Source organism: Tribolium madens, unplaced genomic scaffold (genome assembly GCF_015345945.1).
Source record: "Tribolium madens isolate multiple individuals breed KSU strain unplaced genomic scaffold, Tmad_KSU_1.1 Scaffold_91;HRSCAF=231;Tcas5.2_LG7, whole genome shotgun sequence".
Lineage (NCBI taxonomy): Eukaryota > Metazoa > Arthropoda > Insecta > Coleoptera > Tenebrionidae > Tribolium > Tribolium madens.
In genome coordinates this window covers 15,936,303-15,963,255 of record NW_025401063.1, presented here as the reverse complement: position 1 = coordinate 15,963,255, position 26,953 = coordinate 15,936,303, and the positions used below count along the sequence as shown (strand labels likewise).

At 32.1% G+C, this 26,953-nt stretch overlaps 1 protein-coding gene across 1 annotated transcript in view; it reads left to right on the top strand.

Moving 5' to 3' along the window:
* Positions 1 to 26,953, top strand: part of LOC123012053 (myosin-I heavy chain) — a 54,461-nt gene that overhangs the window by 23,729 nt on the left and 3,779 nt on the right. Inside the window, exons 5-14 of the mRNA XM_044409826.1 lie at positions 306 to 496; positions 549 to 926; positions 980 to 1,222; positions 4,399 to 5,594; positions 5,640 to 6,150; positions 6,205 to 6,558; positions 12,878 to 13,467; positions 13,519 to 13,705; positions 18,764 to 19,697; positions 22,838 to 23,640. Coding sequence (XP_044265761.1) covers positions 306 to 496; positions 549 to 926; positions 980 to 1,222; positions 4,399 to 5,594; positions 5,640 to 6,150; positions 6,205 to 6,558; positions 12,878 to 13,467; positions 13,519 to 13,705; positions 18,764 to 19,697; positions 22,838 to 23,640 — 5,387 coding nt within the window. The remainder of the gene's footprint in view (positions 1 to 305; positions 497 to 548; positions 927 to 979; positions 1,223 to 4,398; positions 5,595 to 5,639; positions 6,151 to 6,204; positions 6,559 to 12,877; positions 13,468 to 13,518; positions 13,706 to 18,763; positions 19,698 to 22,837; positions 23,641 to 26,953) is intronic.

The following is a 26,953-nucleotide window of genomic DNA, read 5'->3' as shown; positions in this document are numbered from 1 at the left end:
TAACTTGACCTTTGTCAATGCTAAATAAATGACAATTTCATTCGAATTAGTTTAATTCTGAATAAAATTTTTATTTCGTTTTCTGTACATAAAACGGTTCTTAAATGAATTTGTCTTGAAACTACGTCAAGTTTTCAATCCGATAATTTACCATCTTGCCTGCTTGCGGTTGAAGGATCGGCTTCCACAGCAGGGGTCTGTTTATTGAAGCGTCATTTTCAGTTTGTTCGACTGTACATTTGTGAACCCACTGTATAGGACCCTTAACTCAATCTAGGCTCAAGAAAATAATGAAAAAATTTTAGGCAACGCGAAAACAGTCCGGAATGATAACTCGAGTCGTTTCGGGAAATTCATGCAAGTCTGTTTTGATTCAAGATGGATGATTGCGGGTTGTATCATCCAAGATTATCTCCTAGAACAATCGAGGCTGACTTTTCAGGGACCTGGCGAACGCAATTATCACGTTTTTTACCAATTAGTCGAAGGAGCGAAAGTGAGATAATTACTCTCGGCCGAATTTCGGAAACAATGCGTTTTTATTTTAGCACAATAAGGAGCTAGCAACACAATTACACTTAAAAGACGCCAGTTTTTACAATTATTTGAATCAGTCGAGTTGTGCAAAACTTGAAGGTGACGATAGAAGGCTGGATTCGTTAAGACTGGCTTTTAACGTACTTCAAGTACCCACAAATATGTGCAATGGAATTTTTCAAACACTTTCAGCTATTCTCTGGTTGGGAAATCTAAGTTTCGAGGATATCGACGGTGAACGATGTCAACTAGCCGAAAAAGATACTGAAATTTTAGAAATAATTTCATCTCTCTTAGAATTAGAGTTAGAGTCTTTGAAACAAGTAGTCCTTTTAAGACAAATCAACGTTAGAGGAAATATCACCGAAATTCCACTCAAATTACAGGAAGTACGTTGCACCGAATGTCATTAAAATGATGAATGCATGGTATTTAATTTTAGGCAAGAGAGAATCGACATGCGATGGCGAAAGCGCTGTATTCCCGGACTTTTGCTTGGCTTATAAATCATATAAATAACTGTACGAATCCGGGACAGGACTCTACGAGGTTTTTGGGTGTTTTGGATATTTTTGGATTTGAGAATTTCGCAGTCAATTCTTTTGAACAACTCTGTATTAATTATACGAATGAGAAGTTGCACAAGTTTTTCAATCACTACGTATTCGCGCTGGAGCAGGAGATTGTAAGTTGCAGCAAGGGTGGTCCACACTACAATTTCTAAACTTAAAATTAAATTAAATTAAACTTAATTAATTAATTAATTAATTAAATTAAACTTAAATTTTAAAAAGGCATTGTCGTGACAACTTGACAAATTACACTACCCAACAATTTTTTTTAATGTGATTGATTTATTGACACGTGTATCAGGGTACATTAACATCCCTAATTACGAATTTGATAAGAAAAATGCTCCATCACGTACAGATTTCAAGTTACAGGAAAATAGTTTTCTGAAATTTTATCGTAAAAATTGTTCATTTCAAATAGAAAGTAATTAAATAGACGACCAAAGAAATTAATTTATTCACTAAACAAGAACAATGTTGAAAGATGTATAAGATTCCAACATAAATCTATTGTAGATGAGTTTTTTGCAAAAGCTGACTTTCTTTTTGTAGGGTGTTTTAACTTCCCTTATCAGGAACCAGCATCTCCTATCATAGCTGTGTCCCATCTCCCCTTGCAAATTTGGGGGGAAAAAAATTAAATGAGAATGGATTTTAAGTGGTTCGTTTTTCGGCGATTTTGTCGAACATACTTACATATGATATCTTAAAATGCCTAACTTTAAAATCTGACGTGTTATGGAATTTTCTTTATCATTTTTGAGTTTAGCACATAGAATTTAACAAAAAATAACTGTTTTCTTCTCAGTCACAAAATGCTTGTTGGCTAGTGTTAAGATATTTCATTTGATATATCAGTGAGACAAATCAAATGCACTAAAAAAAAATTCAAAAAGTCCACACACTTTGAACTAAATAATTTTTTTCTAATTTAAATGAATTTAAAATGCTTAAACTTTAAAAAATCATTACTCAATAACTATTAGGCCGATTTCCTCCAAATAAAGACCATTCTAAAGGGATGGACTTATCCTTTAGAATGATATACAATTTGGAATTGAACATTGGCGAACTTTTCTTCGAACCAGAAACCAAATTTTTAAAAATAACATACCGAGTAGTTTTCAAGATATGATTTTTTGAAGTTAAGGTTTGCTATTCAGGCTTTGCGCCAGATAGGAGAAATGCATGTCAATCTTACTTAAGATTACATTTTTATAAAAGTATTTGTTTTAAGGTGCTTCTTTTGTTTAAAAATGGTCAATTGCATCTTCTTTGTTCTAATTAGAATTAAAAAAAACTGTTTCTCTACTTAAAACAAACAAAGAGTATCAGTGTACAGTGTATAAAGAGGTTTTTTTGATCTAAAAATGACCACTGATTATTGAGCAAAAAGAATCTACACCTTTTTCAAGTGTAATTTAGAAACCACCACATATAATTCAGATTAGTCAATTTAGTTTCAGAAAGCATAAATTGAAATTCAGATTAGTCATTTGTATTTCAGAAAGTATTAATTGTAATTCAGAAACTTTTACATGTAATTCAGAACAGTAAACAAATTCAATTTCATGTTACATGTAATCCACAAAATATCAATTGTAATTCAGATGAGTAACTTCTTGTTATCTCAAAATAAAGTTTACACATAAACACGAATTATTTTATTTGCAAAGGAATTTTGATAATGTAGTTTTTAAACAAAAATATCGAATTCTGAATTACAATTGACAAATTCTCAATTACAAATGACAAACACTGAATTATAACTAACACTTTCTGAAATACAATTGACTAATCTGAATTTCAATTTACGCTTTCTGAAGTTAAATTAATTAATCTGAATTACATCTGATGGTTTCTGAAATTCAGTTTACGGTTCTGAATTACAATTAATACTTTCTGAAATACAATTGACTAATCTAAATTACAATTAACGTTTTCTGAAATATATCTTATGCTTTCCGAATTACCCTTGAAAAAGGCACCTTTTTCAAGTATAATTAAGAAACCATCACATGTAATTCAGATTAGCTAATTTAATTTCAGAAAGCATAAATTGGAATTCAGATTAGTCAATTAATAATAATAATCCTCAAAAAAATAAAAAAAAAATAAAAATACATATATATAATAATAATAATAATAAAAATAAAAACAAAACAACAAAAATATATATCAAAATTGACTACTAAGCTCAACCCCAAAATAATTAAAAATATGTATTATACGAGAAAAAAAATATCATAATTAACATTAACATTAGTTAATTTGCTTGTATTATTTGCTTTAATTAGTACACAGGAACTCTTTGTTTGTTTTAAGAAAAGAAACAATTTATGTTTATTCTAATCACAGGTGTCTCAAAATTCGCGCACTTCCTTGAAAAGGAGTAATTGGGTAGTCCTCCAGAGTACTGAAAAAATGTTAAAAAAATTATATCTATAAAAATTTCGAAGTTATAAGAGTTGAAATTGTGCACTTTAACTCTATTTATTTCTGTTGTAAAAATAATTTTCCAAGTTTTTTTGCTACAGGCAAGAATAAAGAAGAATAAACAAGGAAGCTGTATCTTAAATTGTAACTCTGTTTAGTGTTATTTGTGGTTTTTATTGGCAAAATTTTTGTACATATACAAACGTCAAAAAATATATGTCAAAATTTTTTGACAGAATTTTTTTAACATTTTTTCAGTACTTTGGGGATTACCCAATTACCCCTTTTCAAGGAAGTGTGCGGATTTTGAGACAACCTGTAGAACAATGAATGCAATTGACCATTTTTAAGCAAAAGAAGAGTCTTAAAACAAATACTTTTATTGGATATTGGATAAAAATGCAATTTTAAGTAAGATTGAAATGAAAATTTGGATTTTACACGATGGTGATGATGAAAAAAAAAATTATTCGTAGGGTTTTTCTTAGATTATTTCGATTTACTTCGAACTTCTTCGAACAGTATTCGAGAAAAGTTCGCAAATATTAAATTTCAAATTGCATATCATTCTAAAGGGCAAGTCCATCCCTTTAGAATGGTCTTTATTTGAAGGAAATCGGCCTAATAGTTACTGAGTAATGATTTTTTGAAGTTAGATTATTTTAAACTCATTCAAATTATTTAGTTTAAAGTGTGTGGACTTTTTGAATTTTTTTAGTGCATTTGATTTATCTCACTAAACAAAATAATGTATAATTTGTCAAGTTGTCGCCCTGTGTAATACTCATTTTTGTAGTGTGGACCATCTTCTCTGATTAATTTTGTGTAATAATAAACCAACTGAAAATTTTAGTACGAACAAGAAGCAATCCAATTTAACCACATCTTCTTCACCGACAACTCCTTATGTTTGGAGTTATTGGAAAAGCCTCCTTGTTGTGTTTTGAGATTGTTATCCGAGCAATGCCACTTGCCTCGAGGCTGTGATGCTTCGTACATTTCGAATTTGCATGCCGAATTTGAAAATCACGAAAGATACGTCAAGGGTGAAGACCGGAGACGTTGGGAGACCGAATTTGGGATAAAGCACTACGCCGGTTGTGTCACTTATTGCGTTAAGGGTTTCGTGGATAAGAACCGCGATGTGCAACAAGACGTTTTCTTTGATATCATTTCACGGAGTAAAAACGAATTCGTTCAAGATTTATCCAAGTATCAAGATTTAACTAATCTCATGGCTTCGCGCCAGATTGCAAACGGCGGAACAACTGTTTCAAGAGGAACTAGTAAAGGCAAACCAACTGTTTCTGATACTTTTCGCCACCAATTGCAAGCTCTTGTTGATGTTTTGCAATCGACGACGCCGTGGTATGTCAGGTGTATCAAACCAAACAGCGAAAAACTCCCAAATGATTATGACAGTAATCTAGTCTTAGACCAATTGAAGTATTTAGGAATGTTAGATATAATTCGTATACGAAAAGAAGGCTTCCCGATTCACATGAACTTTGAAGATTTCGTCAATAGGTATCACTGTCTTTCCAAAAATCGTCTTCCTCCTGACATGATGAAAGCCTGTCGGGAATTACTCGAGAGTTATAATTTACCAAAGACTGAATGGCAATTAGGCAAAACCAAAGTTTTCATGCGGTCTCACATACACGAACCCTTGGAGGAAGCCAGGAACAAAATTATTTTATCACGAGCTGTCATTATACAGAAAATTTATCGTAAATACATTGCCCGAAAGGAGTTTTTAAAAATACGAAATGCCGTTTTGCGAATCCAACACGCTTATATAGGTTGGAAATTGCGAATCGAATTTTTGAGAAAGAGACGAGCTGCTATAATAATTCAGAGTCATTTAAGGGGAGTTTTTGCCCGTGAAGTAGCAGCTGCCTTACGCGAAATGAGACGAGTGGAAGAAGAAATGAGAAGAAGGGAGAAACTGGAAGAGGAACGTAAAGCCCGTGAAGCAGAAGAGGCGCAAAAGCGACTCCAGGAGGAAGAGTTGAGTAAAAAGAGCGAAGATTTGGAAAGAAGCGAAAAGTGGGTTTTACAACAATTTGAGTCGTTTTTGATTGTGTTTTTCAGGGCTGCTGAACAGGAAATAGCCGCATTATCACATATGGCCGAACAATTGAAACCTCGACTTACCGAACCGGTGACTGAATCTGTCGATCTTGATAACCTCTTTGCGTTTTTATCAGATGTACAACCCCAAAATCGCAACCAAATTATCGACGAAATTGGCGAAAAAATGGATGAGTTAGTTGAGGATTTAGATGTGGAATTGGAGACTGTGATTCAACAAGAATTAGAAGGGTTGGCTTTGGAGCAACAACAGCCGACTCCCCCAAAACTTGCTATGCCTACTTTACCTGAACCAACAGGCCCTCCTCCACCTCCACCTCCCGCGTTCCAGAACCCGCCAGAATCCCCCCAACAAGAGGTTAAAGAAACCAACAATGAACCTATCTATGAGGCAGTTCTCCCACGGGAGGACACCACATGTGTGTCACCTCCTCCATTACCTGCTCCTCCACGCTTGCCTCCAGATTCGCCTAAAGCTAGTCCGCCGGTGTCAAGACCAAACAGTGCAATTGTAAGTGTTACTGAGCTATTTCAAAAATAAATATTAAATAAAATTGTTTTTTAGCCCCCAGTATGGCGCTACAACAACCATGAACAGGAAGTGAATAACGCAGAAAGGGAGCAAAGAAGAAAATGTCGGGTTGAGAAGAAGTTGCAAGAGTTGACTGAAACTAGTGAAAAAGAAAGTTCAGCAGAAGAAACGTATCATGACATGATCGAATTTGCTGAAAGTTATTTCAATGCTCATGAGAGAAGTCCCGAGGGAACCATTATAGCGACTTTGACGAGGAAGAGACAGAGTTCTGAATTGATTCCAAAGTGTGAGATGGTAACTTATTACAAAGGGACAACTATTCCGAATTCGCATATACATATGTACGATCCGGATAACATCAATATTGCTTGTAATATGTTCAGGGTAAGTCATCTAGAAATATTGTCGTATCAACAAGAAATTACTCCCTAGGATTTAGGGATATTCGTGAATAGGTTGCCATAAATTTGATTAGGTTGGTTTTTGGTGACAAACAAAAGATATCGTAACTAGTGTCAAAATTTAGTCACCTGTCAGCTTGTCAGGAGATTTCAATTGATAGCTGACAGCAGGTTAACAGAAAACGTCAACCGTCAACAACAAGGGGTAACCAACCCTAAGCATTCAAAATTACTTCTGAAAATTTTAGTAACAAACAACATGATAAACGTAATTTTCCTAAAAGTTGCTAAAAACTATGAATACAGTTAAACATTATAAAACCATCGCCGTCTCGATAGAAATAATCTGGCCTGGGCATTTCTTAAGTTCCAGTGATTCCCGTTGGCGCTTTGAACTGGGGAATTTTTTGACACATCTAGTTTTTGAAGGTTAAAGTGTTTAAACCTCAAAATTATTGACAGTGACATTTTATTTCTTGAAATATACATTTTCAGAAATTTTAAAATAGATTATGCAAAGGTGAAAAGTAACCGCAGGAAGGAAGGTAATTAATAAACACTACAAAAACAAGAAATTGTTTATAATTTCAGAATTTTTCTAAAGTCAGGCTTGCTGTGAAGGAAACTTGTAGGAATTACATTATCAGTCCTAGTTTTACCAATATATTAGCCAACACTGGCTGTAAAAGTTTAACTAAGATAATGTAATTGCTGATTTGTGTTCAGCTTTTACACATACATTTTGGTCTTCTAAACGTTTCACTTTCAATTTGAACACTTTAATTTCATGTGTCAGTTTTGCAAAATAATTTTCTTTTGTGGTCACTTCAGTTTCGGCATCAGTGAAGGTTTTTTCAGATAAATTTTCATTATGAAATTCATACGGAAGTTGGGAGAAACGTTAGTGATGGAAGTAAGACTTCTGTAGAAATGATTTTAAGCAATGTAAAAGTGTGGTCTGGAGCATTTTAATTACAAATTTTAGCTTAAAAATTGTGGGAACATTACCAGGCTGTCGGTATTCTAATTTGGACGATAGTTTGTGAAAAGACGTTTGCAAGGACTTGTCCCGACAAGTTGGAATACAACACTTTTTTATGAGTTTTATTCATGTTTTCATAGACTTAATACATATTACTTTATCAATATTAAAATAATTTAACAAATATAAGAAAAATACTAACACACAAGAACAACCAAACAAACCAACTAAACTAATGATGAATAACACAACGAATAAAAGCTGGGAAGGAAGGGTACAACAAAACAAGATTTCAAGAAAGAGTTAATTAATGTTGCTTTGTTGACAGCTCGTTAAGTGACTTGACACTCTTGACACTTGGCGTACTACATACAGTGCGATCAAAAAGTTTATCTATCAAGCAAGCCTAGAAATTTAAAACGTGTGTCTGTGGAAGATAAAATGTCACAATGGCAAATAAGAGATGTCAAAATATTTTTTATGTAAATTATGACAGGAAACCGTGGTGAACGATTTTTATGAATAAACACCAACAAAATCTTATTTTAGTTTGTTTTGCGACGGTTCATAAAATAATTCAATTTAATTATCTCAATGCTCAATGTAAACTGTAACAACAAATCGTGGTGAACGATTTGTATGAATAAATTCCAACTACATCTTATTTTAGGGTGTTTTAAGACGTTTCATACAGTAATTCAATTTGTTTAGATCAATATTTTAATTTATTATTATTTTGATAATTTATATTATTTTGATAAAAACTTTAAAAAAAATATCGAACTAATAAAATTTTGAAAAATGTAAAATTTTGTTAGCCTTGGAAATGTTGTCTTTATCTCTTTTTGACACTAGTTACGATCAAGATTTATAAATTATAAAGTAAGAAGGTTGCCTCGCAACTTTGCACCAATCAGGTGTGCACATTATTCGCGCGAATTGACGTCACTGGAGATTTCGTTCAAAAATAGGATATGCAACCAAACATATTATTAAGTTAAAAAACTAGAATTCCGTAAAATAAATACTGATAAAATATTTTTTATTAAGGGTAAAATAAATAAAATATATACATAGATAAAAAATATAATAGTTATTTATTATACAAGACGATAAAATTGAATTTTGAGAGCAATTTAACATCAAGGCGTCAGCCGAGACGCTAATATGCTCGAAAAGATAATGAAAATTTTATTGTTGTGTACAATATAAAATTTTATTCAATCCTCACTAATTTTGTAGTCAATTTGGTCGATATTTATAAATGTCAAAGTAAAACTTAACAATGAAATCTAATGTCAAAGATCGTTAGCAACTAACAACCGCAGATGTATCCATTTTTTATCATCTAGACGATAAAATTTAATTTTAACATGAAGAAAAAAGTAGATAAAAAAAAATTTTTAACATAGAGGATTTGTTTTGTTAAAACTTTATTTTAATTTATAATTTTATTAATTTTTTCTTCGATTTGTTTATCAGAAATTTTATCAATAACTATATATTTATCGCAGAACACTGCTCTTTTTTGTATATGATAGAAAATTAAATTTTCTTTCCAATGGTACCAAACATAAGCGGTTATCACCAAGAAGTCCGGAATTATTATAAATAGACCGCTCCGGGTGCTAAAAATCGACCAAAATCCAGGCTTCTGAGGCAAACAAATCCAATTATGATCACTCACCTAATGTGAAATCCCCTATGAAAGTCTCAAATGGCAAGTAATTGCAGAATCTCGACAAAAATTTAAAAAAATACTTTAAAATCGATCCATAAAACATTTTTCACATTTCTAGTGATCTTAAAGACTCAAAAAAGTGCACAAAACGTTATTGGGTCAAGTTTAAAAACTTACGAATTTTTTGAGTTTAAAAACGCTTGAAATATGGTTTTTTAGACGTAAAATTACCCGTTGAACACGATGCAACAGGTTAAAATACTCTGCGATGTATAGTTTTTGCGATATTGAGTAATAAGCTAAGAATAAGGCTAGAAGCATACACGATCTATTAAGGAAAATGTGATAAATAATGCAAGATGCAACACAATAATAATGCAAATCTGAAATCTGACATAAGGTGATCAATTTCAGACAATTCAAAATCAAAATTGACGACAAAAAGAAGACTTTAACTTGAAATATACTTTGTTTTCGCTACAAATGAAAATCTCAAAAAATTGCACACTTAAGTGTGTTGGTCCTCAGATCGAGACAAATCAGGTCATAAATGTAAAACAAGAGAAGACGACAAAAACCTAAACATGTCGCGGCTAAACTCCACTGACGTCACCTTATAGCCATCTTACTCGCCCTTTAGTGTCTCTCACTCCACGTTACCAGGCAACCTTCTTACTTTAATTTATAAATCTTGAGTTAGACATCTTTTGTTTGTCACCACAAATCAACTTAACCAAATTTATGGCAACCTATCCACGAATATCCCTAAATCTTAGTGAGTAATTTCATGTTGATAAGATAATACCATTGTTAAACTAATTATTATGCAAGTGACAGATCGCTACTAACAGTATTTTGAAAGCTAATTTAGTTTTACTTTCCCAAAATTTTTATTTTTTTACATTTTAATAAAAATAAAGGTGGGCATATGATACATCATTGAATTCAGAAAAAAATGCTCTTTCAAAAATTATTAAATTTGACTCTTTGTGCCATTAAAAAAAAATCAAGTTAGCCTTGTATTTTCAAAATAAATTATGGTAGAAAATTAAAAAAGAACTCAGATGATTGAATTTAAACACTTTTTTCTAATTTGCGTTTATAATACGTTTATTAACGTCTCTCGATCAAAAAGTCTTTCTATCAAGTAGGCGTCCTAGTTGAGGACGTATGTTGCATGGCAGTTCGTATGTTATCTAGATGTCAAAAAATTATTTTTAAAAATTAAAACATTGAGCTATTTAAATTGAATTATTCTATTCATATACCAGGTGAATAAAAAGTATGGAACGAAGCGTTTTTCTCGTAAACTAACTACTTTACAAAAAAAATAATTAGTGTAGCGTAAAGTCCAATTAAAATGTGACCATTTATTAAGAATAACATTTTTCGAAATTTTTTTTAGTTTTCCAGTTCTGGAAAAAAATTTTTTTTTTAATGGCAACCCACTATGGTAATTTTTTTAATTAAAGATTATGATCTAAAAATGACCTCTAATTAAACAGAATTGTTTTCTAGTCAGTAGTCTTTTTTTTAATAAATTGTTGCGTTGCGTTCCGAGCCCATCACGAAGATTTTCCGAACTTGAACGAGGGGGTCGTTTCATGACTTTGGTCGTTGGAGAGCCCGGTTTTTGGTGCAGGTGCTTTGGGGTGGTTCCGGATGGATCAAAAAATGTAAAAACAAATCATTTTCTTCTATTTTTAGTCGATTCGAAACCACCCCAAAGCACCTGCACAGAAATCAGCGCTCTCCCATGATGAAAAGCATGAAACAACCACTTCGGTTAAGTTCGGAAAATCTTCGTGATGAGCTCGGAACGCAACTTTAACAATTAATTAATAAAAAAGTACTGGCTAAAAAACAATTTTATTTAATTAAAGGTCATTTTTAGATCATAATCTTTAATTAAAAAAATTATCATGGTGGGTTGCCATTTAAAAAAAAATTTTTTTTCTAAAACCCGAAAACTAAAAGAAATTTCGAAAAATGTTATTCTTGATAAATGGTCACATTTTAATTGGACTTTACGCTACACTAATTATTTTTTTTTGTAAAGTGGTTGTTAGTTTACGAGAAAAACGCTTCGTTCCATACTTTTTATTCACCTGGTATAATTTCCACATAGTTTTTCCCGAGAAAACATTCATTGATAATTCTAAAGTTTTTAAGAAAAACAAATGGTTTAACAGCGAATTACAACAAATGCGTAATAATCTTAGCTTTGTGGCTAACGCTTACAACATGTACAAAACTTTAGAATTAAAAACATTAAAAAATAAACTAAAATGTAAATACAACCTGGCAATAAAAACTGCCAAAATAAAGTCTAATGAAGAATATTTAAACAGAAAAAACAATAATCCTAAAGCTATGTGGACTATCATTAACAAATATCGGTCAAARTCACAAAGAAATATTCCACAAACAACGCCTGATGAATTAAATAGTTATTTTGCTAATATGGCTCCTAATTTAATTGTTTCTTTACCTACCAACACCCTCGAYCCTATTACACTGTTATCCAAAAACAAACCAAAACCTCCAAATAATTTTTCGTTTAGGCATGTCACTTTCATCGAGGTCCGGGATTGCCTGAATAGTTTAAAAACTTCTAAGAGTATGGATTAAATACCGAAATTATAAAGTCTATTAAAAATATAATAATAACACCTATAACTAAGTTAATTAATTTTTGCATAACTGAAAATATTTTTCCAGATTGCTTAAAAATATCACAAGTTATACCAGTATATAAGAAAGRTGATCCCAACGACCAAAAGAATTATCGACCAATATCCTTACTTCCMATTTTATCTAAACTTTTTGAAAAGTTATTAATGTCCCAAATCTTGAAGTTCCTAAATGAAAATAACATATTGTCTAATAGTCAGTTTGGATTTAGAAAACAATTAAAGTCTGTTTTTTTTTTAAATGGAAATGCCAAACAGTCTTATCGTTGGCATCACTAGTAAATTCATTCATGGTAATTTTAATAAAGGAAGTTGGCAGTTCCGGTTTTTCGAATTAATTTGAAAACAATGTCATTAAACGTCAACACAAAAAATCGTCTAAGAAAATTTAGAGACGAAACACCAAAAAAGGAACAAATTCGGTGCCGCTAACAGTTTTTTGAAATTTGGAAACGAATAGTTCGCAAGCAAGAAGTTAGAAAAAGTGCCCGTTAAAATGTGGACGCAATTTGTAATGCAGGTTTGCTAAACATTCTCAATTTTTAGCAAGAAATTTACAAAAATACAAAATAAACATGGATGAGAAAGAACCTTGGAAAGAACGCAATTAACTTAGTGTCTTGTGCATCGTTTTTGAGGAACGAGTTGAAAAAGTAACAATTTTGAATCTAAAGCTGAAGAAAAATTTATAAAATGCATCAACTTTGAGCTCATTTCAATAAATTACACAAAATTTATTGCCAATCATCATAATACCCACTTGTATCTTTTACTAAATAACTTTTTTCTGTATATACATCCTTTTTCTTCAAAGTTTTTGTAGCAAGAATCTCATTTTTATCCACAACATTGTACTTACTTGCGGTGTATATAATAAACTTTAACGTTTTAATCCAAAAGAATGAACATTCAATAAACTTAAACTTATCAAATTTTTTAATTTAAGGACTTGTGCAAGTACATCCGCGGCGAAATGAACGCCGAACGCGAACTCCTCGTCATCCAGACAATCATCGGGCATGCTCTCGAACGCGAAGAGATCCGCGACGAGATCTTCGTCCAATGCATCCGTCAAGCCACCAACAACCCCAGTTCCGAAGGCACAGAACGCGTGTGGCTCCTTCTTTGTCTTTGCGTTGTTTCTTTCCAACCTTCCAAACTTCTCCACCGTTATTTCGTGTCATTTCTCAAGAAAAATCTGGCACAAGGGGGTAAAATCTCGCAGTACGTTCAATGGTGCATAGACAACTGCAATAACACTAAAGTGAAAGTCCGGGAACACCCGCCATCGTCAGTCGAAGTGGCGGCAATGAAACGTTTAGGAACTATCGTATGCAGATTTTTCTTTCTGGATGGACGGACGAAAGCTATTGATGTCCACCCGACCGACACAGCAGGAGACGCAGCGAGGAAATTGGCTGAAAGGTTGGGGTTGAGGAATCTAGATGGCTGGGCGATTTATCAGAGTCGACCTGATGGGGAAGAACACGTCCGAGCGCACTATTATCTCTACGATGTGATAGCACAATGGGAAATGTAATTTGGTGGTGATTTTGGAAAGTGGTTTGTGTTAATTGGGGATTTCAGGAACCAGAATAAGTTGGCACCACCGACTGGGCTTGCTACGCTTGGACGACGGAGTGCTACCACGCTGAGTGGTGGAGAGAATAGGTTTATTTTCAAAAGACGCCTTTTCAAATCTAGTCGAGAGTTGAGTCAGGATCCGGTCGAAGTCAATCTTTTATATGCTCAAGCCGTACACAGTGTAGTCAAGGTAACTTTCTAAAACTGGATAAAGACTAGGATACGACACGATGTAAAACAAAATGTCCCCGTTCTCGATAGTTCCGTTAGTGAAGCCAGATAGCGCAGTTGTTCCCTTCCCGTTTAAGTTTTAAGAGCAATAAAATAAAAAATGGCTGTATTTACATAACGGTGAGTCAAATACAAGAAAAAAAAATAGACAGATAGAGCATTAAATTCTCAATAATAAGAGACAAAGGCAATGCAAAAATTTTATTGAAAACTATATTTAAAGAATTTTCAAACATTTAGCAATTTTCGCCCCGTCTCATATTTTTGAATATGCTGCGAATGCAGTTAAAGATACAAGAAAAATATAAAAAAGAAAGTTGTAGAGAATAAAATTTCCAAGAAAAAAGGCCGTGAGAGATAGCTCTATCTTCAATGGTTTAGGTTCTAAAGACGCCCAAATGACGAATACGTGTCATTTTTACCGGTGGTCAAGAGACAAAACATTATTTTAAACCTAAACGGTTGATGAGTGAGATATGGTCTTGCAGACTCTTTTGTAGGAAATTTAATCCTCTACAACGTTGTTCCCTACATTTTTTTTTGTATCTTCAACCGTATTTGCAGCTTTCTCAAAAATACCGAACACAGTATTATAAACAATTATCAGTTTGCGTTCCGCTCAATATTTTTAAGAACTCTGCGAATATGGTTAAAAGATACAGAAAAAGTGTAAAAAAAACAAAATTGTACAGAATAAAATTTGCTGCAAAAAAGTCTGCGGGACCATATAACAATCTTCAATAGTTTAAATTGCTTTAAAATGTTCCTCTGGTACTGAATCACCAGTTAAAATGCAACGAATCCGTCGTTTGAGCGGTTTTGAAAGTCATTGAGGCCTATACCATTAAAAATAGAGGTGTCGCGGACTTTTTACTAGAAAGATGGTTTTGAAAGTCATTGAGGCCTATACCATTAAAAATAGAGGTGTCGCGGACTTTTTACTAGAAAATTTTATTTTATACAACTTTCTTTCTTACGTTTTTCTTGTATCTTTAACTGTATTCGCAGCATTTTGAAAAACATGAAGCGGAGCACATATTTTAAATTTTAAATATTTTTTTTCTCATATTTCTCGTGAAACATTTAATCGTTTGTTTTTCACAGCTTATTAAGAATATAAATCTCAACAGTTTTGCATTTTTTTCCAAGCAATTAGTAAAGTGGTTGAATTTAAATTAATTAAAAACGATTTGAAACTGAGACGGTAAAAGGGCTCTAAGCGCCCTCATTTTTACTCCGCCGTACTAGTCCAGAAAATCAAGCAATTTTGTATCTCGTTTTGTCTCCTATGGACTAGGGAGAACTAGAGACAATTGCATATTTGATGGCGAGAACAAAACACTGTTTAGTGTGACAAAACCATCTTGTCAGTGTCAAATTTTTCATGAACGTTACAAGTGGGAATAATTTTAAGGGAACAGGGAGCTTCAATAGTTTAGTAAAAATTATCATAAAAATTAACGAAATTTTATGTTTTTAAAGAAAATAATACAGGTATTGAAAAAGAGTCTAATAATGATAATTGATTAATTTTACATCCAAAATCACTGTTTTCGTCTGAACTATCCTCACCAAGGTTAATACATAACTAGTTCTGGAACTATTACGTCCAGTTCATTACTTAAATAATTATCTTCATTTGTCGTTACGTGCTTAAGTTTAATTTTAAGTTGGGAATCAAGCTAAATCAAAGTATTTCAACCAAATACTGGCTCTTATAAAAGTTTTCTTCTAAAATAAAGCAATTTGAGCAATTTTCAATCCAATTTTGCTCGATTTTATTACAGAATCAATTCAAAACTAATATATTTTATTAGTATAATTGCTTCAATCTTAATTTTAGGCTGAAATAAAGCAATTTGTGATATTCTGAATCGATTTGGCTCAATTTTAAGGTGGGAATCAACCTAAATCAAAGTATTTCAACCAAATACTGGCTCTAATAAGAGTTTTCTTCTAAAATCCTACCTACATGTTCCCAAATTTTGTTATATTTAGGAACATAAGAAAATTCATTTTCTGTCAAAATTTTTGCAGCATCAAGCTTAAAAGTTACATTATTTCTTTACAATTTCCCAGATGTTCTCTATAGGACTAAGATCAGGATGATAAGGGGGTAGTCTCAATACTTTATGGCCGTATTGTTCTAACAGTACATCAAATTTGTATGTTATATGTTGTGCTTTATGTCTTTTGGTGATGTCATAGAGTTGTACTTTGTAACTTCTTGGGTTAAATGGTATATTTTTTTGTTCAAGCCAGTCTATCATTTCTGATTTCCTAGAACCAGATGTTGGAGCTCGGTTCAGCTGTACATTGTGATACGATGCATTGTCCGTTACTATCACGCTATTTGGTGGTAAATTCGATATTAATTTTTCTCTTAACCATCGGCCATAATTATCTGAGTTCATCTCATCGTGATAATCCCCGCTTTTAGTTCCAGATTTAAAAATTAACAATCCGTTTGGTATAAAACCCATTTCTCCTCCAGCATGTACCACGATTAACCTTTTACCTTTAGAGATGTTAGTGAAGAGACCTTTTGACGAGCCATCAGTCCAACATTTGGAACTTGTGTGGCCACTGTGAATGTACGTTTCATCTACGAATACAATAGGTCGGTCTTCACGTCTGTATTCTTTTAGTTCTTCTAAATATGTGAGTCGCAGTAATTTTATGGCAGTGGTTTCAACTCGAATTTTTCTATTGTCTGGAGTATTAGCCCATTTGAATCCAATTCTTCGCAAAATTCGACGATGTGCTGTAATTGATTGTAATTTTTTCTAAGAACTAGACCAAAAACATCAAAAATTATAACATTTTATAAGCAATTATAATTTTATTTATGAAAAAAATTAATATTTACATTTGGGTTAGATAGTTATGTTTAATCTTTACAAATTTACAAGAAAATTACAATAACTCTATCATTTCTTCAATACTTCAAATAAAACACACAAGGATTAATTTTATTCTCTTTAAATTAGTTCTCTATTATTCTCTATTATTTTTTTGCTTTGAGAAAACCCCTTGAAAATTTCCCATACAGGGTTATTCATAAATATGAAGCAATATTTGAACCTCAAAAATGACCCATAAAATGATGTTAATTTAAATAATAACTCGTGTCCTATCTCTACTGATAAGAATTTTACAGCCTTCGGAATGTGGGTATGAAAATTAGATTTTTTTATAGTAACTTTGAAACTATTTGACCAAATATTATAAAATTTGGAACATTTCCCTGTGACAACATACCCTTTAAACTGGTAATCACGAAAACCGGATACATCCACTCAATTTCCGGTTCCAGCAGTTTCAGGTTACATTTTCTGTGTTTTTCCATTTTTTTGCTCTCTTAATACCAATTTTTTATTGTCCAAATCGATAGAGTAATCAATTTTGATTAAAAAACGCATAACCTTTAATACCCCTAAAATGGATCGTTTCAAAGCTATTTTAATTTAAACTGAGGACTGCACAACGCTGAAACCAAAAAGTAGGGATTTTGAATGGATGATATCCACGGTAACAAATGACCATGGTCTCACTAATCGCTGTCAGGCATCTGTCAACTTTGACATTGGACGATTATTAGACAATTAATCGAAAATATTTAATAAAAGAGTTTACCTCAGATTCCAAACATAACTTAGAATAAATCCAAATGGATCTCGTGGCATTTAATTCATAAAAAATTCGCAAAAATTTATTGTCAAAGTTAACAGATGCCTGGCAGGATTTATGTGACCATGGTCATTGGTTTCCGTGGATACCACTTATTCAAAATCCCTATTTTTTGATTTCAGCGTTGTGCAGTCCTCAGTTTAAATTAAAATATCTTTGAAACGGTCCATTTTACGGGTATTAAAGGTTATGCCTTTTTTATTCGAAATTGATTACTCTATCGATTTGGGCAATAAAAAATTGGTGTTAAGAGAGCAAAAAAATGGAAAAACACAGAAAATGTGACCTGCAACTGTTGGAACCGGAAATTGAGTGGATGTATCCGGTTTTCGTGATTACCAGTTCCAAAGGTATGTTGTCACAAGGAAATGTTCCAAATTTTATAATATTTGGTCAAATAGTTCCAAAGTTATTACAAAAAAATCAAATTTCCATACCCACATTCCGAGGGCTGTAAAATTCTTATCAGTATTGATAGGACACGAGTTATTATTTAAATTAACATCATTTTATAGGTCATTTTTGAGGTTCAAATATTGCTTCATATTTATGAATAACCCTGTATATCTGTTCAAAGTTCTTTTGGATGAAGCTTTTAAAAACTGAGTTCTTCTTGCAAATTTATAATCTTTTGGAGAAGTGTACCTGCAGGCAATACAATAACATACTGTCACTTCAGACTATCTTGGGTTTTTAAGGAATAATTATAAATTTGCTCAAGTAAGTAAAGTCCTTTGCATCTGACACAATTTTCCCTATACAAAGTTGACCTTTACTGTAATTGTCATATTTTTCGTGAATTTTCTTAAATTTTTCAAGTTTATTTTCGGACAGTTTATTCAACTTTTGAAATGTTATATTTGCTTCCTGTAACTTTTTTTTCTAAATTTTGTATTTTTCCGAACTTATTGCATCTGGAACATTATTTAAATTAAAATCATGAGTATCACCTACTTTTAAATCGCTTTGTTGATCAAAATCAAATCGAAATGAACTTGAAATTAAATAATTTTTGTCAAATGAGTCTAGAGATTGGAGAGACGGTGCAGGCATTTCTAACGGCTTACGTCTTATCTCTTATTGTTGAGAATTTAATGCTCTATATGTCTATATTTTTTTTTATTTGCGTTTTGCCCACTGTTATGTAAATACAGCCATTTTTTTTATTTCATTATTGCTCTTAAAACTTAAACGGGAAAGGAACAACTGCGCTATCTTGCCTCACTAACGGAACTATTGAGAACGGGGACGTTTTGTTTTACATCGTGTCGTATGATCCGTAAACTGGACTAAAAGTTTTTTTACTTTTATTTATTTATTTTTTCAGAGTGATGATTTTCCGGTTACGGAGAAAGTGGCTCTTCAATTGGCCGGCCTCCAGGCCCAAGTGGCATTGGGTAACCCCAAAGACAATAATAAACTCGAATATTACACCGACATTGACAATTATTTACCATACCGGATAAGTCGTACTCGAGGCGACGATGTCTGGGTGCCTATAATAGCGCAAGCGCACAAACAATACGGTGCTAACCGTTCCGAACTAACTGCCAAAGCCCTATACCTGTCTTGCGTGATGCAATACCCCTTATACGGTACTACTATGTTTCCGGTGACCTATCGAGGTTACTGGTCGTATGGAAACTCTCTAATTTTGGGGGTCAACAGTGAGGGGATTATGTTGATAAAACCCGACGACAAATTCGTCCTTAACGAATACCGCTATCAGGAAATTGAGAGCATTCTCTTAGACCCCAGTGATAGTTTTATCACTATAACGTTACAACGACATCTCAATGACAATAACCACAAATGTTTCGTTTTCGAGACGACACAAAAGAATGAAATCGGGTCTCTTATTGCGAGTTATTGTCCGAGTTTAGCGGCGTGGTTGACAGAGAATGAAGCTCCTCAAAAGAGAGTTAAAGGGATTACGAATGAGGATAGAGTAAGGTTGTATCACAATTTGGTTAATTGTCGACGTGCATTGGTGGACCATGACATATTGAGGAAACCAACGGATTCGTCTGGAAGCTTTTTGAGGAATACGTTGAGGAGGTTGAGTAAACACAAATTGGATAAATTGAGACAGGAACATGGGGGTGATACTGGGGAGACTTACAAAGGGTTTCATTATGCATTTTGGGCGTTTAGTCGCCAACAATTGCCTCAGAGTATCAGCAGACTTCCCGATCAAGAGGAGCAGATTATGCTTCAAGTGTTTCAGATTATTTTGACCTATGCTGGACTAGGACAGAATGGTATAGTAAAATTAAGGGTAGACCGGTGCGTCATCAATTTCTTTTTTTCATTATAGCTTATTCCATATCTGGTGGCGAACTGACAGTGACAGAAAAGACACTTGGAGTGCGCCCACTTGGCTAAGATAAAAAAATACATGGGCGTACTTTTTTTCTCTAAAAATTTTGAAGACAAGGATTGTTAGGAAATATCATTTTTGAAAATTCTTTTCATGTGTTAACAATTTAATAATTTGTTCATCATTCTTCATCTTATGTATGAGTACCTACTTATTGTAATTTTTTAAAGAATAACAGTGGTTTTGAAATATTATTTGGTTCGACGCCTATGAACAATTTTTTTTTAATAGTAAACATATGTTTAGTGTCAAAATTCAGTCATTTTTGACAACGTCAGTTCGCCACCAGATTTGGAACAAGCTCTACCAACTTAAAAATGAAATAAAAAATTCTATCACAATGTAAATGAATCAATTAAAGGGTCTCTAAGGATGGTAGCCTTGAACATTAATTTACATACCAGGTGAATAAAAAGTATGGAGCCAAACGTTTTTTACTTAAACTAATTATTTTTTGAAAAAACTAATTGATGAGTGATAAAGTACCATAAAAATGTGATGATTTAACAAGAATTAATTTTTTCGAAATTTCATTTTGTTTTTGAGTTCTACAAAAAAAATATTTTTTTAAATGGCAACCCACTATAAAATCATTTTTTCCATAAAAGCTATATTCTAAGGATTACAACTATTTGCTTTATATTTAATTTTTTCAAAAAAATTTTTTCACATAAATTGCAATTTTGACAAAAAAAAATCGCATAACTCAAAAACAAAACAAAATTTCGTTCTGAAAATACGATCACATTTTTTATATTACTTTAATTTATATTAATTATTATTTTCTGGAGGCAAATGATTAAAAATAAAACCGCTTGGTTCCATACTTTATATTCACCCCTGTATGTACTTCAACTACACCACTTAAATGTCATGTTCGAGTGAATTTGTTAATTTGACATTAACAGTAACATTATTGTTGTCGTGGAAAGTCTTTTTGGTATAATTTGCAAGTATTTTTTATTTTTTTATTTATTGGTTGATTTCTTGCTTTTGTTCTGCGTCTCATTGGTTTCTTTTAATAATTCCTTACGATTAAGTATCTTCCATGAGATCAGGCACTTACTTTACTTTACATATTGTGTCTGCTATGGCACAAAATTGTCATTATTTGAGATATTTGAGATAAATTTGAGCGTTGTCTAAGAAGTCCATTATTTAATCAAGTAATTAACAGTACAAACTGAAATCGACTCTCACATAAGTAACTTTCTGGTTTTCATAAGACCAGAATAAAAGCTTCTTAACGTTTATTGTTTGTTTTCGAAGGATGTAAGATGCAACTTTGTTTTGTAGACGTCTTGAATTTCAATTTTTCTTTTTTCTTACCTGGAATAATGCATAAGATCGTCTATGATTTTAAACCCTTAAAAAACTCAATGTAAGAAATTACTTGTTCATGATCCTTATATTTATGATGATTCCTATTTATGAAATACAGATTTTGCATCCGTTTTCTTCTCAATATACCCACTGTTATTTATAAAATCGGTTTTATACTGATGTACACTAAAAATTCCGAGTTATACAGCGTGTTCCCTCTAAACCCCACATTAAAAGTATTAGGAATTGGAATAATCGTATTTATTTGATAATTGGTACATAGCCATAAACCTCCTAAATGAAAATATTTTCAAGATGGCGGCACTTCCGCTTATACCGGAAGTCGGTCTCAACTTTCTTATTTTAAATGGAAAGCAATATTTTTTTACAGCGTTTTTGGATTAATCGGGTTATTTTAAGGGACTTTTTATTAGTTTTCCCTATACCCAAATTTAGCCGTTTTTGAAATATTTGGAGTTCTTCAAACATTTTTGAATCTTCACCTTACACTTTAAAAATCGGTAACTCTGCTATTTTTTAAAATTTTGAATTCGTTTTTTTGGCGTTTGAAAGAGAAAGTTTAGATCTTACTTCCGGTATTTTCAAATTTTGAAAAAAAAATAACAAACCATAAAATTTTAAGGTTACTTTTGTAATAATTCAAATACCCATAACTCAAATTTTCCAAATGAAATACCCCAATTTTTATTCTACTAAATAGAAGGGAATTTAATTCTGCATCGAGCTGTATTAACATTCCCTATAATTAAATTTAGTAATTTTTATGTTATGGTGACTTTTTGTTAAGACTGCTGAAAATCTATTACTAGCCACATCCGTTTTCGTATAGTTTGACAAAATTGTTTCTCAATAAACGTCGACAGTGACTTATTATTTGTCGTTCATTAAACAAAAATAAGTTTTTCTCACTTGTTAGCTTTAAATAATGATCGCATGGTAGAACCTAGTAATAAATTTTCTGTAGTCTTAACAAAAAGCCCATAACTTAAAAATTATTAAATTTAGGTATAGGGAATGTTAATACAGATCAATGCACAATTAAATTCTCTTCTATTTAGTAAAATAAAAATTGGGGTATTTCATTTGAAAAAATTGAGTTATGAGTATTTGAATTATTACAAAAGTAATCTTAAAATTTTGGGATATGTTTTTTTTTCAAAATTTGAAAACACCACAAAAAGGATCTAAGCTTTCTCTTTCAAACGCCAAAAAAACGAATTCAAAATCTTAAAAAATGGCTAAATTTAGGTATATGGAAAGCTGATGAAAACTCCCTTAAAATAACCAGATTAATCCAAAAACACAGTAAAAAATATAGCTTTCCATTTAAAATAAGAAAGTTGAGACCGACTTCCGGTATAAGCGGAAGTGCCGCCATCTTGATAATATTTTCATTTAGGAGGACTTAATGGTTTATGGCTATGTACTAATTTTCAAATAAATACAATTATTCCAACTCCCAATACTTTTAATATGGGGTTTAGGCGGAACATTCTGTAGATACAACAAAAGCATTTCAAAACATAATACATAATAAATTCTAACTCGTAGAAAAAATTGACGTTTTGTCATCGCAATGAGGAGAAACGTCATTTGACGCACCGGTCAACTCCCGTGATTTTTCCCATAGTAAATGGGGCTCAAGACAGATCTTTAGATTCAAATTTTTGTTTATAGGTGAGACAATTCGGCGAGTAGAAGACGAACACGTGACCCTCTTACAGACCATTCTGGAGCGTTGTATGCGCAAAGAATCCCTCCTTTGCGAACTCTACTTACAGCTCATAAAACAAACAACTGACCATCCCGACCCCAACTCCCGCGTCAATCTCCGCCACTGGGCTTTACTCTCTCTCGCATGTTCAGTTGTTTTACCCCCCAATAAAGCGATCCGTCGCTACTTGATTGCTCACTTGAAACGCTGCAGTTCCGATTACGTAACTGAAGAAGGAAAATATGCCCGATTTGCGGAAAAATGCCTACTCAAAACTCAGGGCACGCGTCGTCGACAATGGCCCCCGTCACGAGAGGAGATCCTCTGCACGATTAATCGACGACCGGTTTATGCGCGCTTTCATTTCATGGATGGACAATACCATTCTGTCGAGTTTCATCCTTCGGCAACTGCCAAAGATGTGTTGGAGATTGTGAGGGATAAGATTGGGTTAGGGTCGGATGCGAAAGGATATGCAATTTATGAAGTTTTGGGGAATTCGGAACGGAGTTTGTCGGCTGAGGAGAAAGTTGCCGATGTTATGGCAAAGTGGGAGAGGTACAGAGCTGCAACTGCGGTCAATACTGCCAATAGTACAGGCACTGCCAAGAGGGCAAGACCCCAACATCACTTTTTCCTCTTTAAGAAGCATATTTTTATGGATAATTTTATCAATTTGAACGATCCGGTTGAGAAGGAATTGCTGTATCATCAGGTTTTGCATGATTTGAGGACGGATAGGTTCCCGGTTACTGACAAAGAAGCGGTAAGGAGTAAACAAAACTTATATACTTATATATTTATTCATAAATATGAAGCAATATTTGAACCTTAAAAATGACCTATAAAATGATGTTAATTTAAATAATAACTCGTGTCCTATCTCTACTGATAAGAATTTTACAGCCCTCGGAATGTGGGTATGGAAATTTGATTTTTTTGTAATAACTTTGGAACTATTTGGGGAGCAAAAAAATAGAAAAACACAGAAAATGTGACCTGCAACTGCTGGAACCGGAAATTGAGTGGATATATCCGGTTTTTGTGATTACCAGTTTAAAGGGTATATTGTCACAGGGAAATGTTCCAAATTTTATAATATTTGGTCAAATAGTTCCAAAGTTATTACAAAAAAATCAAATTTCCATACCCACATTCCGAGGGCTGTAAAATTCTTATCAGTAGAGATAGGACACGAGTTATTATTTAAATTAGCATCATTTTATAGGTCATTTTTGAGGTTCAAATATTGCTTCATATTTATGAATAACCCTGTATGAGTATTCCATGCCAAAACGATCACTTTTAAAACTCATTGTTTCTGATTTTCGTAAATTTCAGATATGTTACAGAACGTGTGAAAATAAGTGACACGTATTTCACCGTTTTTTATTTTTTCAATGTATGTTGAAAAAACAGGGATGTACAAAATTAAGTACCTCGGAGCAAAAAGAATTTTTATCTAAAGAACAAATCAACATATTGAAACGAATTTTTTTTTTAATAATAGGTACATTATGGACGTAATAATACATGTATTCTAAAAATTTGTTATTAAGAAATAATTTAAAAATATATCGTTTAAACAAAAAAATAAACAATTAGGCAGGTTTTTAAAGTTCTCAAAAAATTTATGTAAAAACTCTCATATATTTACTAGGTCTACATAAGTTTCAAGAGGGACGTTTTAAAACTGACTGAAAAAAAAATTATTTGAGAGCGCTGCATAGTGCATGATCCCCTAAGATCGCCTGAAAGTAGCGTTTCCTTGGAAATGAAATAGAAAAATTACCAATTACCGTCACTAATAAACTGTTCTAAAGAAAACACATAATTTCCAATAATTTATTAACATTTATTTTTAAAAATTTCAATAATAAAAAACAAATTCTTCGGTTGAGTAAAAATTCCCGGACCAACGTGACATGTCATGTAAGGTAAGGTACCAGGAACATGAAAAAAATGTTAAAAAAATCTGTCAAAAAATTTTTACATTTATTTTTGAAAATTGACATTTTTTATGTCTACGAGTATTTAATGATATTGATGATCTTGTATATGTTTTTTTACAATTATTTAGTAAAGGGACAAAAGTTTTGCCAATAAAAGCCACAAATAACATTGAACAGAGTTACAATTTAGGATACAGCTTCCTTGTTTCCTCTTCTAATAGCCTGTAGAAAAAAAAAACATGGAAAATTATTTTTCCAACAGACACAAATAGAGTCAAAGTGCAAAATTTAAACTCTAGTAAATTATTATAAATAGATTTTTTTTTACATTTTACGTTGGTCCGGGACTTTTGACACACCCTGTATAATCTAATCAACAAGTTGAAAGACTGCGATTTTTTAAATGATCATTTTAGTCGAGCGAAGCTCATAAAAGCTTATAAAAACTTCGCGAAATCTATATACTTTTATTTTAATAGCAGAAAATAGATTTTAAAAAATAGAGAGTACTCTTTCTACACCGAGGAATTTGTATTTATTATTGATATTTTTTGAAAAATAAAAGTTAATAAGTTATTGGAAATTAGGTATTTTCTATACAATAGTCTATTAGTGACGGTAATTGGTAATTTTTCTATTTAATATCCAAGGAAACGCTACTTTCAGGCGATCTTAGGGGATCATGCACTATGCAGGGGCATCAAAAAAAATTTTTTTCCAGTCATCTTTAAAACGTCCGTCTTGAAACTTATGTAAAGACATAGTAAATATATGAATTTTTACATAAATTTTTCGAGAATTTTAAAAACCTTCGTAATTGTTTATTTTTTTGTTTAAACAATATATTTTTAAATAATTTGTTAAAAACAAATTTTTAGAATACATGTATTATCACGTCCGTAGTTTATATCTATTTATATCTATTATTAGTCCGGTCAAATTAGTCATAAAAATAGTGGTCAAATAACGAAAATTCCGACAGAGCTAAATTTTGGTGGAGACCTTGGGTATACCATTAGAAATAAAGTGTCAAAAGTCCCCATCGATCCCATGTGTGCTAAAAAAGTTATTCGGGGTCAAAGGTCAATATTTGACGTTTTTTAGATTTTTTTCGAAAACGGCAAGTTTTATCAAAAAAGTAGCCCAGACGAAAATTATAGATCTTAAAATTATCTACAAAATGGTCTTTATACTTTTTTTCCAAGAATCACCATTCCTGAGATATCGCGATTTTAAAAGTTGAAGGAGTAACGTTCTACATCATATGCACATATAGAGTGCGCCAGAACTCGCGCCCCAAAGACAAATGCCATGTAGGGTAAGGTACCAGGAACATAAAAAAAAAATTAAAAAAATTCTATCTATAAAAATTTCGAAGTTATGAGAGTTTAAATTTTGCACTTTGACTCTTATTTATTTCTGTAGGATAAATAATTTTCCACGTTTTTTTGCTACAGGTTATTAGAAAAGGAAACAAAGAAGCTGTATCCTAAGTTGTAACTCTGTTTAATATTATTTGTAGCTTTTATTGACAAAATTTTTGTACCTTTATCAAATAATTATAAAAAAACATATACAAGGTCATCAGTATTATTAAATAGACATGAAAAAATGACAAATGTCAAAAAATAAATGTCAAAATTTTTTGACAGATAGAACTTTTCAAACATTTTTTCAGTACTCTGGGGACTACCCAATTACTCCCTTTCAAGGAAATGCGCGATTTTTTGAACAGCCTGTATGTATTACCAAATAAATTCTTTTTAATTCTAATGGAATCGAGATATTTATAAGTTTAATGAAGTAGAAGAAAAATCTCAAGTAAAATGAGATACCAGGAACACAAAAAAAAATGTTTAAAAAATTTTATCTGTCAAAAAAATTTGACATTTGTTTTTTGACATTTGACTATTTTTTATGTCTATTTAATAATACTGATGATTTTGTATATGTTTTTTTACAATTATCTAGTAAAGGTACAAAAGTTTTGCCAATAAAAGCCACAAATAGCATTGAACAGAGTTACAATTTAGGACACAGCTTTTTTGTTTCTTCTTCTAATGGCCTGTAGCAAAAAAACTTGGAAAATTATTTTCCCTACAGAAATAAATAGAGTCAAAGTGCAAA